Source organism: Phalacrocorax aristotelis, chromosome 1, assembly GCF_949628215.1.
Source record: "Phalacrocorax aristotelis chromosome 1, bGulAri2.1, whole genome shotgun sequence".
NCBI classification, from domain to species: Eukaryota; Metazoa; Chordata; class Aves; order Suliformes; family Phalacrocoracidae; genus Phalacrocorax; species Phalacrocorax aristotelis.
The window spans coordinates 85,699,955-85,716,133 of NC_134276.1; the positions used below are offsets into that span (position 1 = coordinate 85,699,955).

General features: G+C 42.7%; 1 protein-coding gene across 1 annotated transcript in view; it reads left to right on the plus strand.

Annotated features, from left to right (window-relative positions):
• The window catches only part of BEND2 (BEN domain containing 2), a 36,266-nt gene extending 24,503 nt beyond the window's left edge, over window positions 1-11,763 (plus strand). The window contains exons 10-12 of the mRNA XM_075096288.1: window positions 378-591; window positions 1,790-1,993; window positions 7,044-11,763. Coding sequence (XP_074952389.1) covers window positions 378-591; window positions 1,790-1,993; window positions 7,044-7,279 — 654 coding nt within the window. The 3' untranslated portion in view covers window positions 7,280-11,763. The remainder of the gene's footprint in view (window positions 1-377; window positions 592-1,789; window positions 1,994-7,043) is intronic.
• Window positions 11,764-16,179: the final 4,416 nt, after the last annotated feature.

The window sequence follows — 16,179 nt, forward strand, 5'->3', positions numbered from 1 at the left end:
GCATAGGACACTGAAAGAAAAGTGCTATAAATGTTGCCCAGAAGTAGTGTGAAGTCTGATTGCAAGCTTAAACATGTAGCTTCTAGCACTGTTTTCACAGGCTTTCCTTCGATATATCCAGCCAGGCATTTCAGCTTTATATTGACTGAAACGTCACTCCCAAAACACCTGTAACTCCATTTACCTCTGCTTCTAAAAAGCTTTGTGCAAATCTGTGAATCTGTTTCACCTGTGGTTTTCATGATTGAAGTTTAGGAGTAACTATATTGTAAATATCTGGAATCTAATTTATACTGAATGGGAAATGAACTAGAACACTAATTAGAAAACTGGTGGGCTTTTCCCAGTGCATGAACTAACTTCATGAAATGTTTCAGGAGACAGCTGAAGGGAAAGAAATGGTGGCTGACACTCCAGATACATCTCATTGTGTAGATTTAAATGATAATGAAGATGGTGAAGGCAATTCTCAAAACTCTCAGAAAATGACCAGCTCCACAACTGACACACTGCAAAATTCAGGATTGGATAAGTTTCCAGAAGCTTTGCACACACCTTCGGTCCAGAAACCACAATCTTTGGAACCTATGGGTAAATGCAGGAATTTTCATTTTCTGGATTTCTGTGTTATATTTAAAATGATCAGTGAGACGCAGAAGGTGCTACTGTCGGTGAAATTGTGTAGTAAAGGGATTTGCTGAACTATGTGACTACTCTTAAGGCAGTCACTTTATGTGTGTATATATAGTAAGTCTTCATGAGAGCAAACAAGAACATTATTTGGCTAACAGAATATGTGTTTGCAGCTACCAGTGTCCCATAATGCATATCGGGTCTAAGATTGGAAAGTTCAGCTGTACGATATTCTGTTCAGTTTCTCTAAATAATTACTTTTCAAGAATTACCCGGGTTTTTTTTTTCCTTTGGTAGATATTCTGCCTTAATGGAGTAAGCTAGCTCAGAATATCTATCGAATGGTATTGTAATTTGAGAAGAAAACCCTACCTTTCTGTAAAACTGACAGTTTAGGACAATAAAAAAATGCTGCTTTAAGATTTTTATAAATAAAAATGCAGAATACACAAATGCACTGCAAAAAATTCCCTGTACAGCATGTGATGCCTCTAGAGAGCTTCAAGGAAAATGAGCTGAGATTAGTTGCCCTTGGAAATAATTTATTTGATTAGAGTCACTTTGGGGCTCTATCAGATCTGGTCCTGTACCCAAGATTTGTTAGTCTGATCCCACAGACCTCCTGATTTACTATACATTTTGCTTCTCTTTCTGTTTTTTTTTTGGGTGGGGTTTTTTTTTTAAATGTTTGCAGTGAAGTCAGGTTGAAGTAGTTAAAAAACCCAATTCACTCTGTTTTTCAGTTTCCACTTACTAGGATCTAAGCACCATTGAAATAGCAGAACTTTTTACTTACTTATGTAATTGGAATAGCATCATCTTTTCACGAGATGAAAACAATTTAGTAAGCAGTCATTAATAATGCAGGTTACATTGCTAGCATTGCTGAAAGCATATCAGAAGTGCTGTTAGATTGTTGTAAAACAGGCAGGGGTTTTTGGCTACTTGGTCATTTGTCTGCAATGTGTTACATTTTAGTATTAGCTGTAGTGTTACAGTTTTGCTGTGGTCTTTCCAAGCAAGCACAGTAATTTTGGGGAGAACTTTTCTGTGTCCTAATTTTAGTGTAATACAGCCATTTTGAAGCATCGTCAGTATTGGATAAGTAAAAGCGCGCTCACGCGCGCTCTCTCTCTCTCTCTGACATCCTTTCTAGAACTTCTTGGAAGTCCATGGCGCAACGTTCATTTACCTTTCTCAGTCATTTATGTGGCTAAGGGGAAGTCTCGGCCAGAGTTGTCAGCTCGCTACCTAATTCGTCATATGTTCACTGAAGATGTGCTAGTAAAAAGCAATGTATATGGTAATCTTGAACGTGGTATGAGCCCACTGGACTGCAACAGAATTAATGCTCTCAGAGGTAAGAAAGAAAATCTCTGATCAAATGATAATATGGGGGAAATTAACGTGAATTATTAACTTTGTATCCTGTGAACAAACCATGGAGCTTTGGAAATAAGTCTGTGAAACTGTTCTGACAGGTATTAGTGCAAGCAGGGGAACAAGTTGAGAGAAAGTAGATGAAGTTATGTTTAAGCAACTCAAGGAAGTCTCCAGATCACAAACCTGGCTCTTATGAGGAAATTCAGTCTCCGTGGCATCTGCTTGAATGGCCAACACAGTGGGAGATGGAAGCAGTCCCAGAGGATTCTGGAGGTGTCAGGGATAACTTCTTGATACAGGGGCTAGGTCGGCCAACCAGAGGTAATGCAGAGCAGGTTATGGTTCCCTGCACAAAAGGGTCGGGGTGTGATAATCGGTGGCACCATTGCCTGTAGAGACTATGAAATAGTCTTTGGCCTCAAGATCCCGAGTAGAGTTAAAAGGTCTGAGAGTACAGACCTTGCACCTTAGAAGAGCATACTTTGGCTTATTCAGGAAACTCATAGGTGACAGCTTGCGAGAGGTGGCTCTGAAGAGGCGAGAAACTCAGGAAAATTGGCAGCTCTTTAAGGACAGCATTCTGCAAGCACAAGAGTCCATTCTGACGCTTGGGAGAACTGGTAGAGTTATGGGAAGACAAGTTTGGCTAAGCAGGGAATCTATAACTGAGCTCCAGTGCAAAAAAGCAGTATATAGAGATTGGAAGCAAGGACAGCTTATGAAGCAGAATTTAGCAACTTTGCCTGGGAGTGTTGGAATGGTGCCAGGAAAGCCAAAGCTTAGCTCCAGTTGAGACTTGCAAGGAATGTCAAGGGCAACAAGAAGAGCTTCTACCACAACATTAACCGTAAAAGATTGAGCAAGGAGAATATGGGCCTGTTGCTGAATGGGGCAGGGAACTTAGTGACAGCAGAGTCAAATTAGACTGAGATGCTCAGTGCTGCTTCTACCTCAGTCTTTACCATGAATGTCTCAGGCCTTTGAGTGCTGGTTGAGAACAGTCAGCATGTTTTCACCTAGGGTAAATCATGTTTGACACAGCTCATTGCCTTGTGTGACAAAATAGCTGGGTTTGTGGACAAGGGAAGAGCAGTGGCTGTCACTTAGCTTGATTTCTTTTAAATTATATTTTCTTTTAGCAAGGCTTTCAACACTGTCTCTGACAATATTTTGATATTCCTGCTGGGATGTTACAGTTTGGATGGGTGGACAATGTTAAAGGGCTAGATGGATGTTTGTGCTCAGAGGGTAGTGGGTCATGTTCCGCTTAAGTGACTGACACAGGGAGTACTGCAGGTGTCTGTTCTGGTACCTGGCCTGTTTAGCATCTTTATCTATGACTTGGAGACAATGGAGAACACTCATCAGGTTTGCATTTGACAGCAAATTGAGACTGTATTAATAGGTGCACAGCCACCATATCAAGGGAAAGGGTTATCACCCTCTGTTTAGCACTCATGAGTTTGCATTTGGATTACCATGTCAAATTTTGGGTCTCCTAGTAAAAGAAAGGGATATCAATAAAGCTGGAGGGCCACCAAAATGGACAGGGAGCTAGAGCACTTGCTGTTGAGGAAACTGGGCTTGTTTTAGTCTGGAAAAGAGAAGGCTCCAGGCAGACCTAGTAGCAGCCTGCCACTGTCTACCTTCTCGGTAAACTCCTCCTAGAGTCAAGCTTTTTGCAGTATTGAATGTGGGAAGTTGAGAGACTGCAGGCATAAATGGAAGTGAGAGATTCAGACTGGATATGAGCAGACACCTTTTCCCCATGAGGACAGTCAGGCAGTGGAGCACATTGCCCCATGAGGTTGTGCCATCTTCATCCTTTTTCCACACCCCAGTGGACAAAGCCCCGGGCCACCTGGCCTTACTGCAGGAGTTGTCCCTGCTTTGGGTAGAAGGTTGGAGTAGAGACCTCCTGAGGTCCCTCACAGCCAAAGTGGCTGTGATCAGAAAGGAACAGGTTCAAGTGCCTTGCCTTCTAAGGGGTTAGAGGTCAGCTGTCCCTATTCACCTAAGAGGGTCCATTGAGAGAAAAGGTCTCGGCAAATGATTTAGTTGTTTTGAAGCTCAAGGTGGGATAAGGATTGTTGCCAAGTGATCTTGAAGTAGACCAGTTTGAGCTATTTGAGTAACAAATCTTTACTGAAGTGTGTCTTTTCTAAATACTGTGTAACAACGTATTCCACTGTATGAATATGGACAGTTTTTCAGTTTCCTCAGTTTATATGAATCCAGGATATCTTCAGGAAATTGGTATTATTTATTCTCTTTGAAAATGCTATTCTAGAAGCAGAGGGAGGGTATGTTATGGTTGGAGTTGTAGCACATATTCTGCCTTCTGTATTGCTCTCACCTCAGCATTAAGACTTCCGGAACACTGGTCCGTGCCCCTTCCTGGGAGGGAGTCTTCTATAAGTCTCATTCAGTCCCTCCTGCAAGGCTGGATAAAGCAAGCAGAACTGAGGCAGTATAATTGGCATAACAGTTATGTAGCAAGTGAGGAGGAATGTAAAGCAGGTTGTAGGTAGAAAAGGTGTATGGGTTATCACACAGAAGAAAAGTTGGCATTATCTGGTAAGATTTAAGCATGTCCAGCACAAACAATGGTGTTAGCCACAGGGCAAATGGGGAAACATCATCAGGTTTTTGGTGGCCATTACCGTATCTTAAAGAGAGAGTTCAACATACTTGAAAACGTTTGGTCATGCAATACAGAAGTCTTTCCACCTTTTCTTTAACTGTGTGTTCTTGTTGTATTTTCATTGCAAAACTTGGCTCTTTCTATGAGAAATCTGAAGAGAAAATACTTTGCCAAGAATTCTTAAGTGTTGCTTGTGGGGTGTTATTTACTGGGCTAGATCCCAGGCTGAAGGCAGTGTAATAGTGGAGTGCCTCCAACGCTTCCCAATACCACTGGCTTGATGCACGGCTTTATTTCCTCCTGTGTCCTCATGATACCACTGTGGGATAGTGCTCACTGGGTTAGTATATTGCATATTTGACTAGTTACCCTCATCTGGATGACACTGTTAGTCATATAATTTAGTTTTAGGTAGTGCTGCGAAGAGCAGAGTTGGACTCTGATCCTTACGGGTCCCTTCCCACCTGAGATATTCTAGAATTCATCACACGTTTTTGCAATGTGCATCTCCTAACATATCTTGAAACTGCTTCTCTTCCATGTCTGAGTATAGGGGGGTTGAAAGGGTTGTTGAGATCTGGACAGTGCAGCCTAACAGCTCCGCAGATGTTAGAGGCAAGAGTGCCTCTAAGGATACAGCAATAGTGCTAAATAAAATTAAACTGGGACTTTTAATCTCTGGGGTAATATCTGGGCACAGCTTGAGGGACAGAGCGTGCCAGAAACTGCTCCCAATATAGCAAGTCTATACGTAAGAGTGGGCTTTCCTGAACTGTACATCACCAGTAGCCTGGGAAGCATTGCCACTTTAAGCATCTCCACGTAATCCCATAGTACACATTATGTTTAATGACATTTTGAGCTTAAGAAGCATTCAAAAGATGTATTAAGTGTGTCTATGTGGTGTTCCTGCAGCCCTAAGGCTCCAGAGCAGATGAGAGACGAAGTTGTCTGTGTTGTGATTGCAGCCAGGCCATGTTGCTTGGCTCTGGGGCCAGAGGGCAGTCCCTGGCCCTGTTTTCTTTAACATTATAAGATAGCTTGATTGGATGGCAGCATCAGCTCCCTGAATGTAACCCTGCAGAGCAGGAAGGGGCCCTGCATAGCCTTACTGTGGTACCAACAATTTGTCAATTTCTGTAAAAGAAAAGCTGTTCCATGTGCCATTTACAAAGGCTCCGTAGGCCTGGTAGTAGGAATTCCTGTTCTGTGCTGTAGCTCTGAGGCCAAGCATTTTCTTGAATTTGGTGTTGGGAATGGAGGGGAAGAGAGCCTGACTGCTGCTTTGGACAACAGCATGTGTGTCCTTTGTCAGCATAGCTTATTACAGGAGCGTACTAGGAATGAAAGAACCTAAGGCAATCTCACTCCTCCTCGCGCGCGCACACACACACACACACCCCACCCCCACCCGCAGCAGAATAAACTGCAAGAGCACATGTTTTCTTCTCTGTCATTTTCTTCCTTCAGACCCATGCTTTTCTGGCAAAATAGGTTTCCAGGTTTGGAACTAAAAGTTAAAATACCAACTGTAAACAATGATACTGTATTTGATTTTTACTTGCTAGTAAAAGAACAAAACTGGCATAATATCAACTAGCTATACCTTTCATTCTACTAAGGTAAATCTAGATGTTTATCAGAAGTAGAAATAGTATTGCCTTTGATTTGAAATCACAGCTGAGAATTCCTTTTTGGTGCTTATTTAAATCTTCTAGGGGCTTGCTTAGAGAAAACATGTAATTCAGCTAAGCTCAGAAGGACAATCACTCCTCGGTAATTTAAAAAAAAAATCTGTTTCTGAAACTACTCATTTTACTTGTTGAAGGGGAGAAAGGTGCTGTAGTTTTACCTTATTTATCCCATTGCTACCGAACTCAAGTATTTATTTACTGATCTTGTTGCAGTATGGCAAGGAACAAGCTCTTGCAGATCTCTGTCACTGTTGTTCCTCTATAGATGTGTTATGTTGAATTGCTGTTTCATTTTAGTGAATATCGTTGTCAGAGATTCTCTGAAGGAGGGCTTGGTCCTGCTAAATACTGGTCATTCTGAAATGGAGCCTGAGATTTCTGTGCAAGGGTTGACCACATTAGAGGCTGAGGTTATTTAGCACTTCAGGGGATCAAGCCCATGTACATGGTTACATTCTTTCTTTGCATATTTTGTTTTTAGGCTTAGACCTTTTGTTACACACATTCAAATTAAACAGAAAGAGGGAAGAAGAAAACTGCCTTCTAGCTCTGCTCTTCAAGCCTTGTAACATGTCTAACTTTCCTGTTTTGATAGGATGCACTTGTTTTGGCTTAATTACATCCAGAAAGAGTCTATAGCCTGCATAAATAATTGATAACTCACTGTTTTATACTTGTTTATTTTTTAGACTTTCTTCAAGAGAATTATCCATCCTTTGATCTAAAGGAAACTGGATATGATTGGAAGGCATGTGTGGCTGCCATAAACAGCACAATCCGCAGTCTCAGACATGACCATAAAAAGGCTACAGTTGGAATCCGACGGAAAGTCATGGCAGTGCCACCGCTGAATACAAAGAGTCTTCCACAGAGTCCCACTTCAGTAAAGCCATTTGAAAATGATACTATCAATCTCATGGACTGAAGCTCCCTAAGATCTGTCTCAAATCTTAATTTAGCAGGTTTTTGTAAATCCCATGTAGAAACCTATTACATAGAGTTCTCCTATTATTCTGAGTTGTCAGCAGCACTAAATAGTATTATTTCATGAGACCAAAGTTAGCAGAAGACTTGGGAACCCTAACTACTTGTATAAGTAGCGCTTGTGTTCCTTGGAAATTACTTTGACTATTCCCTGTAGCATTTGCAATGTACTCTTCCCTTAAAGCACCTTCTTCTCATGATTCATTGACTCTGAAAGATTAATCTGATTAGAAAAGATGCATTGTGCATCACGTCAGCAGAAGCAGATAGAAAAGTGGAGAGGAAAGAATGGTCCTCCTTGGGGGAAGACTCATAGCCGGCTAAGTTATCTCATTATTTGTGAGGAGTTAAATTTGCTTTGACAATGGGGTATTTTAAGCAAAAACACCTAATGCAGAATGGGAAAAAAAATGTATTGCATCTAGCTAACTTGTTATATCTCTCACTTTTTTTGCCTTCTATAGCAGCCTTTGTTGTAGGATAAGGAGAGAGGTAGACAACAATGTAAGTAGTTAGTAGTATTTTCTTTGCCCTGATTTAGCTTTATAAAAGCACAAAAGCATCCCAAACAAACAGTCCAATGGTTGATTCTGGTTTTTCTTGATGAAAATTAAAGAAAACACTTCTTCAGGGGCTTGGTCTGTTGTTTGGTGGCATATATCTCATCCAGTGATGTGGATGTCCACAAGATGCAAGTTTGCTGCAACTTTCATCTGGAGGATTTGGATCCTGATTCAGATTTCAAAAATAACAACTTCCATTGGCTTCAAGTCATTCAGTTAAAACTGAGGACACGAGCAGTACTGTTGGCACGCAGTCAGAGATGAATAGCATCAGTAGTACGCCTTCTCAAGCTCCTAATCATGGCTTTTAATACTCAGGTCTACAAGGCTAAGCACATTTGCTTTGCTGTCTGGGTAGGCTGCTGTTCTAGAGACTTGTCATTCTGCCTTTGTTAACTTAAAACCTTGAAAGATGTGCAATGACTGTTCAGAGTCGCAGAATGGTTGAGGTTGGAGGGACCTCTGGAGGTCATCTGATCCTCTCCCCTTGCTCAAGCAGGGCCACCTAGAGCCAGGTACCCGCCACCAAGTCCAGACAGCTTTTGAATATCTTCAAGGATGAATACTCCACAACCTTCCTGTGCAAGGGCTCAGGAACCATCACAGTGAAAAACTGTTTCCTGATGTTCAGAGGGAACCTTCTGTGTTTGTTTATGCCCATTGCCTCTGGTCCTGTCACTGGGCACCAATTAGAAGAGCCTGGTTCCATCCTTTGGGCTCTGTCTTCTTTGCAACCTCCCCTCAGGTATTTATATACATTGAGATCCCCCTTGAGCCTTCTCTTCTGCAGACTGAACAGCCCCAGGTTTCTCAGCCTGTCCTTACAGGAGAGATGCTCCAATCCCTTCATCACCACCAGCATTTGCTGGACTCTCCAGTATGTCTGTGCCTCTGTTGTACTGGGGAGCCCAGAGCTGGACCCAGCACTCCAGGTGTGGCCTCACCAGTGCTGAGGAGAGAAGGATCACCTCCCTCAGCCTCTTGGCAGTGTACTGCTAATGCAGCCCAGGGTACATTAGCCATCTTTATGGCAAGGGTTCACTGCTAGCTCATGTTCAAATTACTGTCGACTTGGACATCCCAGCATACTCTGTACCCCATCATCCAGACCATTAATGAAGATGTTAAACAGGATCAGACCCAGTATTGACCCATGGGGTACTCCGCTAATTACTGGCCTTCATGTAGACTTTGTGCTGCTGATTGCCACACTCTGGGCCTGGCCATTGGTCCAGTTTCCAAATGAGCTCACTGTCTGCTCATACAACCTGTATGAGCATCATACCATCAGCAGCTTGTCTCTGAGAATCTTTTGGGAGACAGTGTGGAAGGCCTCCCTCATACCTGGGTAGACAATATCCACTGCTCCACTCATCTATGATGAAATGACTAGCCTTGTAGAAGTTTATCAACTTGGTCAACTGTGATTTCATCCCCTTTGATGAAGCCATGCTGTGGCTACCCCTGGTGGTATTCTTGTCACTTGTGTGCCTGGACGTGGTTTCCAGGATAACTGCTTCATCACCCTCCCAGGGATGGAGGGGTGGCTGAGTGGCCTGTAGTTCCCTGGGTCTTCCTCTTTGGCCCTCTTCAAGACAGGAGTGACATGTGCTTTTGTCCAGTCTTTGGGCACTTCTCCCACTCGCCTTGATTGAGTAAAGATCATTGTGAGGCCACACTTGATACTATCAGCCAGCTCCTTCAGTATTCGTGGGTGTATCCCATTAGGCCCCTTGGATGTAATTTATGTCCAGTTTGCTTAAGGATTCCCTGACCAAATTATTTTCCACCCAGTGTGTCTTCATTGCTCCAGCCTTTCTCCCTGGTCTCTGGGACCTGGGATTCTGGAAGGCCAGTCTTGCTCGTAAAGGCTGAGGCAAAGCAGTCAAGGTGCCTGATCCTTTTCTGTGTCTTACATCACCAGGTCCCCCATCTCATTCAGCAGTGGGCCCACATTTTCCCTAGCCTTCCTTTTGTCACCTGTGTACTTACAGAAGCCTTACTTGTTGGTTTTGGCATCCCTGGCCACATGCAATTCCAGCTGGGCTTTAGCTTTCCTAACTTCATCCCTGGATGCTCAAACAATGTCACTGCATTCCTCCCAGGTTACTTGTTTGTTCTTCCATCCTCTGTATGCTTCCTTTTTGTGTTTGAGTTTGTCCACAGGCTCCTTGTTCATCCACACAGGCTTCCTGGCATTTTTGCCTTACTTGTTCGTTGAGATGGATCCCTCTGGGGCTTGGATCCTTGAATTTTAACCAACTTTCTTGGGCCCATCCTCTCTCCAGTGCCCTAATCTTATAGGACTCTTCCTAGCAGATCTTTGAGGAGTCCGAAGTCTGCTCTCCTGAAGTCCAGGATTGTGAGCCTGCTTTTTACAGGATCCTGAACTCCTCCATCTCATGGTCACTGCAGCTAAGGCTGCTTTTGACCTTCACATTCTCAACAAGCCCTGTAGGTGAGTATGAAGTCCAGCAAAGCATCTCTCCACAGTGGCTCCTCTGTCACTTGGAGGAAGAAATTACTGTCAATAATAAATATTTATGCCCTTGCCTTTCCTTTCTGTCCACACAACACTAAGATTTGTTAACGCACTGAATTCTATACTAACAAAAAAAAAAAAACCCTAAAACCAAGCAAACTAATCTTGAAAATTACTTGGATGTTGAACTTAAAAAAATAAATAACAATGAATGACTTTACATATTCAATTTCACATCTCCCTCGGTTTCATTTGTAAGTTGAAATTCAACAGTAGTAACTGTAGAGAAGAAATGCAGGGTGTTTTTTGTGTTGGGTGGGTTCTTCGGGGGTGTGTTTGTCATGATTTTTGGTTTTGGGATTTTTGTTTTGTTTGTTTTCAAAAGAGGAAGCATTTGGTATATGCCTTTCTGTTACTTATTGTCTTCCAGCATCAGTCACACAGTCCTCTCACCATCTGCGTGAGGTTGCCTCACTGGTGCATGAACTTGCCTTGCCACTTGCATTATGTCTGTGCGTAGTCTTAGATGTCCAAGTTTTTCACAGCAAGAAGCTTCTCAGAAGACTAACACAGGGAACCAATTTCACCCCTGAAAGTTGATGCAACTGTGGCTTCCAAAATTATGCCTATGTATATAGCAGAACAAGATTTAACTAAATCTGTCCTCTCCAAGGCAAAGGTTTCATGGTTTGGGGTTTTTTTGTTAGCAATAGGATAAAATAGTGAAGTTACTTGTTCTCACTTTAACTTCTATTTATAACAAACAGGCCGTGTTTATTACAGACAGTATAGGATCAGCTTCTTTTATTGCAAGTTAGGATATGCAATGGCCTTACAGGTAGGAAATTAGTAATTTGTTTCCCCTACAGCTTCCTTGCAGAAGTCTTCTATAGGATTTAAGAAATAGGCTGAATTTCTGATTTTTTTTTTTTTTTTTACTAGAAGTGTTGTACTGCAAATTTGGTTGTTCTGGTTTACTACTAATAAATTCTGCTGTTACTGTTGTATACAATCGTTCTTGTAAACACCAAGAACTTTGTTGTGTGTAGATATTACTAGTTGCAAACCTCAAAAAAGCCAAAAATGCTTATATTTTTTCAGTAGTTTTATGAAACTTTTTCACTGTCCTTCACAGATTTTAATGGTAGAATGATATATTTATTGAATGACCTGTCTGGCACTGAAATCTGTTAGTGTGGTGCGTACCTATTGCTTCCATACTGAAAAGAGAATTTAATTGAATAAAAGTAGAAATAGTTTTCTTGTTTCTGTTTCAAATGTATCAAGTTTCGCTAACTTTTATAAAATAAAATTACAGTATTTTGCTGTTAGGAATAAAGTATTTTACAAATAAAACTAGCATATAGCTCCTTGACTACATATGTGCGTCTTAAACGTTTCTTGCACCATGGGTTTACAGTTCAGGTGCAGTTTCATGTGAAAAGATTCTTTTGGTCCCCTTTCAAGACCCAGGTCTTTGAGGAGATCTTCTGACTAAGGTGAGATGATTTCCAAATTTAGACAGCCTTAACTGATTCAGTAAACCAGAGCAAACTCTTTTGGACTTTGCTTGTCAGTTACAGCTTTGTGTGAGCTATCTGAAACGGTGATTTCCACGAAAGGGTAGGAGTTGAGTAAAATTTTAAAGAAACTCCTTTAAACTGGTACATTTGTAGTAGACTAGATATGAGTCCTTCCTCTGTACAGTAGAGCTGGGCCACTTTATTCATGCATGATTGACATTTCTGGATTTGAGATGATATTTCGTAGTTCATCTGGTACTTCTGGCATCAGGCTTGACAGCCCGCTAATCTAGTACTGTTCACGGCCAGGATCTGGTGCACGTTTCCTGATTAGATGTAAAATGTTACGCTTTCTTGATGCATCTATTGTAGCCTCATGCATGGTGGTGCATACAGTATTTTCATACAACATATAATAATTACATGTACAACTATGATATGCAAAAAGAAAAAATCTTTTATACGTATATTACACAAGCATTAAAATACTTTGCTATTAGTTTTCATCTTAGGATTGACCCTAGACATTGGCATGGAAATAAAATTCCATTCCGAACTCCGGTTCTCACTTGCAACTGTTGTGGATTTCAGCAGAGGTTTGTGTACGCCAGACCTGCAGTACTGGGTCTTGCCGTATTAGTGGTCCGATCCTTCCTTGTTCCTATCAATAAATCTTCCTGCAAGAACTACACCTTAATGATGGGGTTTCCAACATAGCAGTTCCATAGTAGTTGGAAAGAATTGCAAGGGCGTGCCTTTCCCTTCCTTCTACAATATGAAGAGGGTGGGGGTTTGGTTGGGGGTGTGTTGGTTGGTTGGGGGTTTCTTGTTTTTTAAAGTCTACATCCTTGAAGTAGCTATTGGGTGGCTGATAAGCTCTGCAAATCGGATCCTCCCCTGCTCTTGGGCAGTGCTGCTTCAAATTAGATAGGCTGCTAGGAAGTTTTCCATCAGATTTCTTAGCGCTTGCTCCCACATTGCTGGAGAAGATAGGTTGATATGTGAGTGAAATGAACAGAGCAAACATTGATCTGCTCTCCCTGAGCCTGGCAGTCCCTTCAAGGGTTTTCTGCAGGAGTGGGGAGATAAGTCTCCATGAACCACTTCTGTTCTTCCTTACCTGTCTGTTGTAGCGTGGATGACTTTTACGCATTTGTGAGAAGGATCACTGCATGCCCTTGCCTAACGAATATCGTTGCTTGTTGCACTAAATGTCAGGGAGCAGCTTGAGTGGTGTTCCTGCAGTGAGAGAGAGCAACAACCCAGGGCCGAGGGCAGCCACAGCACCATGCCCTTTCCAACAGGGAGCTGTGATCAGGGCAGGGGTGGAGACTGGCAGGGACCACCGGCCGTCCCAGGGGAGCTAGGGTAACAAATCTGGGCTGGAGTCCAGTCGGCAGCAGCAGAGACTGCTGCAGCATGGGTTTGAGGTTCATACAGGAGGCAGGGCCAAGCAGGACTGGGGACGCGACTATGACCAGGATGCCCTGGTCCCCCTGCGCAGTAAGGGAGGCTGCAGGGGACAGGGCAGAGCACAGCCAACCTGCGGCATATCCCTGCAGGGGCGTCCCAGACCCATGCGCTGGCGTGGCCAAGAGGGATGGGGAGAGGCAGGCTGCTCAGGGACCTGAGGCCTCTGGGTGGCCCTTGGGGCTCTGACTAAAAATTTTGCAGGTGTCTCAGCATCTCACAGACATGATCAGCTTTAACAGCCAGAACTCATCCCTTAGAACAATATCAATACCATTATTTTCTATTCTCTTCAAGTGTTTGTTCAGATCGTTTGATGGAAGTGCTCATAGGATTCTAGAATATGATGTAGAAAGGGCTAAATATTTGTGCAGTTCTTTATTTCTAATTTTTTATATATACAGCAGTGTGATAATTTTGTAGTCTTCCTGTACAATCACTGGTTTCTGTTGTTCGGTATGTGGTGTGATGGTATCTGTGTGTGAAGCAAGATGGGAACTGCTGACTTTAAATGCTGTCCGAACTATGAGGTATGGAAGTATTTAACTTAGAAGTCCAGCATAGGTTCCCCCCTCCCACCCATAAGTGGTGAGGTGACATTGATTATACTAGTCCATGAAATTCACTTCTGCGCTGGAAGCGGGGCTGTCCTGGGCAGATTGAAAGGCTATAGCACCACCTACTGAGGGCTGAAAGGTTTTATAAGAAACCCAAAACCTCCCTGACTGAAACAAATCTTCCAACAGAATGTTGCAGTTCTGAGAATTTTATTTTGGTGCTCTCACTGAACAATTGGAAGTTTCATTTTTAGTTGAGCTTTATCCTTTTAAGCAAAGTCTTTCCATTTAAAAATGAACTAATTTGAGTTTGGATTTGTTTGTTCAGTGAGAGGCTATTTTTGGTTGAGTTACTTTTAACGTAATCTGTAAGTCTTTTAAGTATGGGGCAACTGTTCACATACAGTTTTGCATGAGTAATAAAATGCGGGGGTGATGGAACACCAGGATCAGCATCCTCTTTTCTCACAGCTTTAGCAGATTCTTTGGCACTTAATCTGCTAATGTGAACCTTCCAAGGGTGGCATCTGCTTTGTAAGCCCCATCAAGGAAGAGAACTCCAGAGTCGTCAGCAGGCAGGCAAGTGCACGAGGCTTGGGAAATACCCAAAACTGGGCGAAGGGACCACAGGTTGTCCAAAAGGACATCTTCCTGCTTGTAGTGTCAGGTTTTCGAAGGCACTATATCAGTATTGCAGGCCAGAAGACATTTAAAAATACCATTGGGTGCCTAGTTTGAGATAGGAAAGGTCACGGTTATATGGCAGAGGGTAACAAACCAGCCCCAGCTGAGGGGATTTTCAGATGTGGGAGCTGGCTGTATCCCAAAGTGCTTGGACTGGTGAAACTTACTGAAATGAACTGGTGTTCTAGCCTCAGGAAGACTTCAGAAGGATGTGGCAGTGAAAGTGTACTGAGTAAGTGCCAGAAAGACTTGAGAAAATGAAAGGACTCTAACCAAATGTGAAATTCTGCAAGATCTACTGTTTGGGAGCAGAGGTTCCTAATGAAAGATGAGAAACTCTACTGGTAATAGGATGCTGTGTGAGTCTTTTTTTTTTTTATTGAATGCCCTAAATTGCTTCATTTAGGCATTGTGTAGGCTAATACAGAACAAGATGTCCAATATTCGCTGACTAGTGCCGTTCAGTATGCAGAAGGCAGTACACGCTTCTAGTTAGTTCAAGCCAAAGGAGTTAAAGCTCAGGTTGCCGCAAACATGGCTCGTTTGATGTACGCTCTTCTTATGCCAGTTAATGCCTGCTAATGTCACACCTTTTAAACTGCATATAGACAAAGCCTGAGTGGATGGAGGAATACAGAGTGTTATCTTATTCAGGCTGCTCTCTAAGGTTTTGATGCTGGGGGCTTTTTGAGGGTTTGGTGAAAGAACCCAGGATAACAGCATCTAGAGCAGGCCCCTTGCAGCCAACCGAGCTTCCTATCAGCTTGGCTGTGTGAAACACCCACTTCTATACAACTTCACATTATTTACCTTATTCGCTTCTTTTACCCAGTCCATGTTTTGCCTCCCTTGTGCAAAGCATGGAAGCTGATGAGAAAGGCAGGGCTCTTTCATTAAGTGTCAGTCTGCTTTCTGAGGTCTACATTACCAGTGGAGAACATTCAGGGTCTGCAAGCAATGGGTTTAGTAAGCTGCATTTTTTTAAGAGCAGTTTTTGTATTGCACCCTACTTTGATTCGTATTGCCCAGAGCATCAATCTTCATTCAGATTTGGCAACTGGGATTCGCTTAGTTCTAGAATCATAGAATCACAGAATCATTAAGGTTGGAAAAGACCTCTAGGATCATCACGTCCAACTGTCAACCCAACACCACCGTGCCTCCTAAACCATCCCTGAAGTGCCACGTGTACACATCTTTTAAATACCTGCAGGGATGGTGACTCCACCACCTCTCTGGGCAGCCTGTTCCAGTGCCTCGTCACTCTTTCAGTGAAGAAATTGTTCCTAATATCCAGTCTAAACCTCCCCTGACACTGGAGCCATTTCCTCTCTTTCTATTGGTAGCGACCTGAGAGAAGAGACCAACACCCACCTCACTACAACCTCCTTTCAGGTAGTTGTAGAGAGCGATAAGCCCCCTCTCCTCGAGGCTAAACAACCCCAGTTCCCTCAGTCTCTCCTCATAAGACCTGCTCTCTAGACCCACAGAATCATAGAATTTTCTGATCTGACGTTTTCTGATCTGCAGGATAATTCCTTTCCCTTACACAGGCAGAAAAT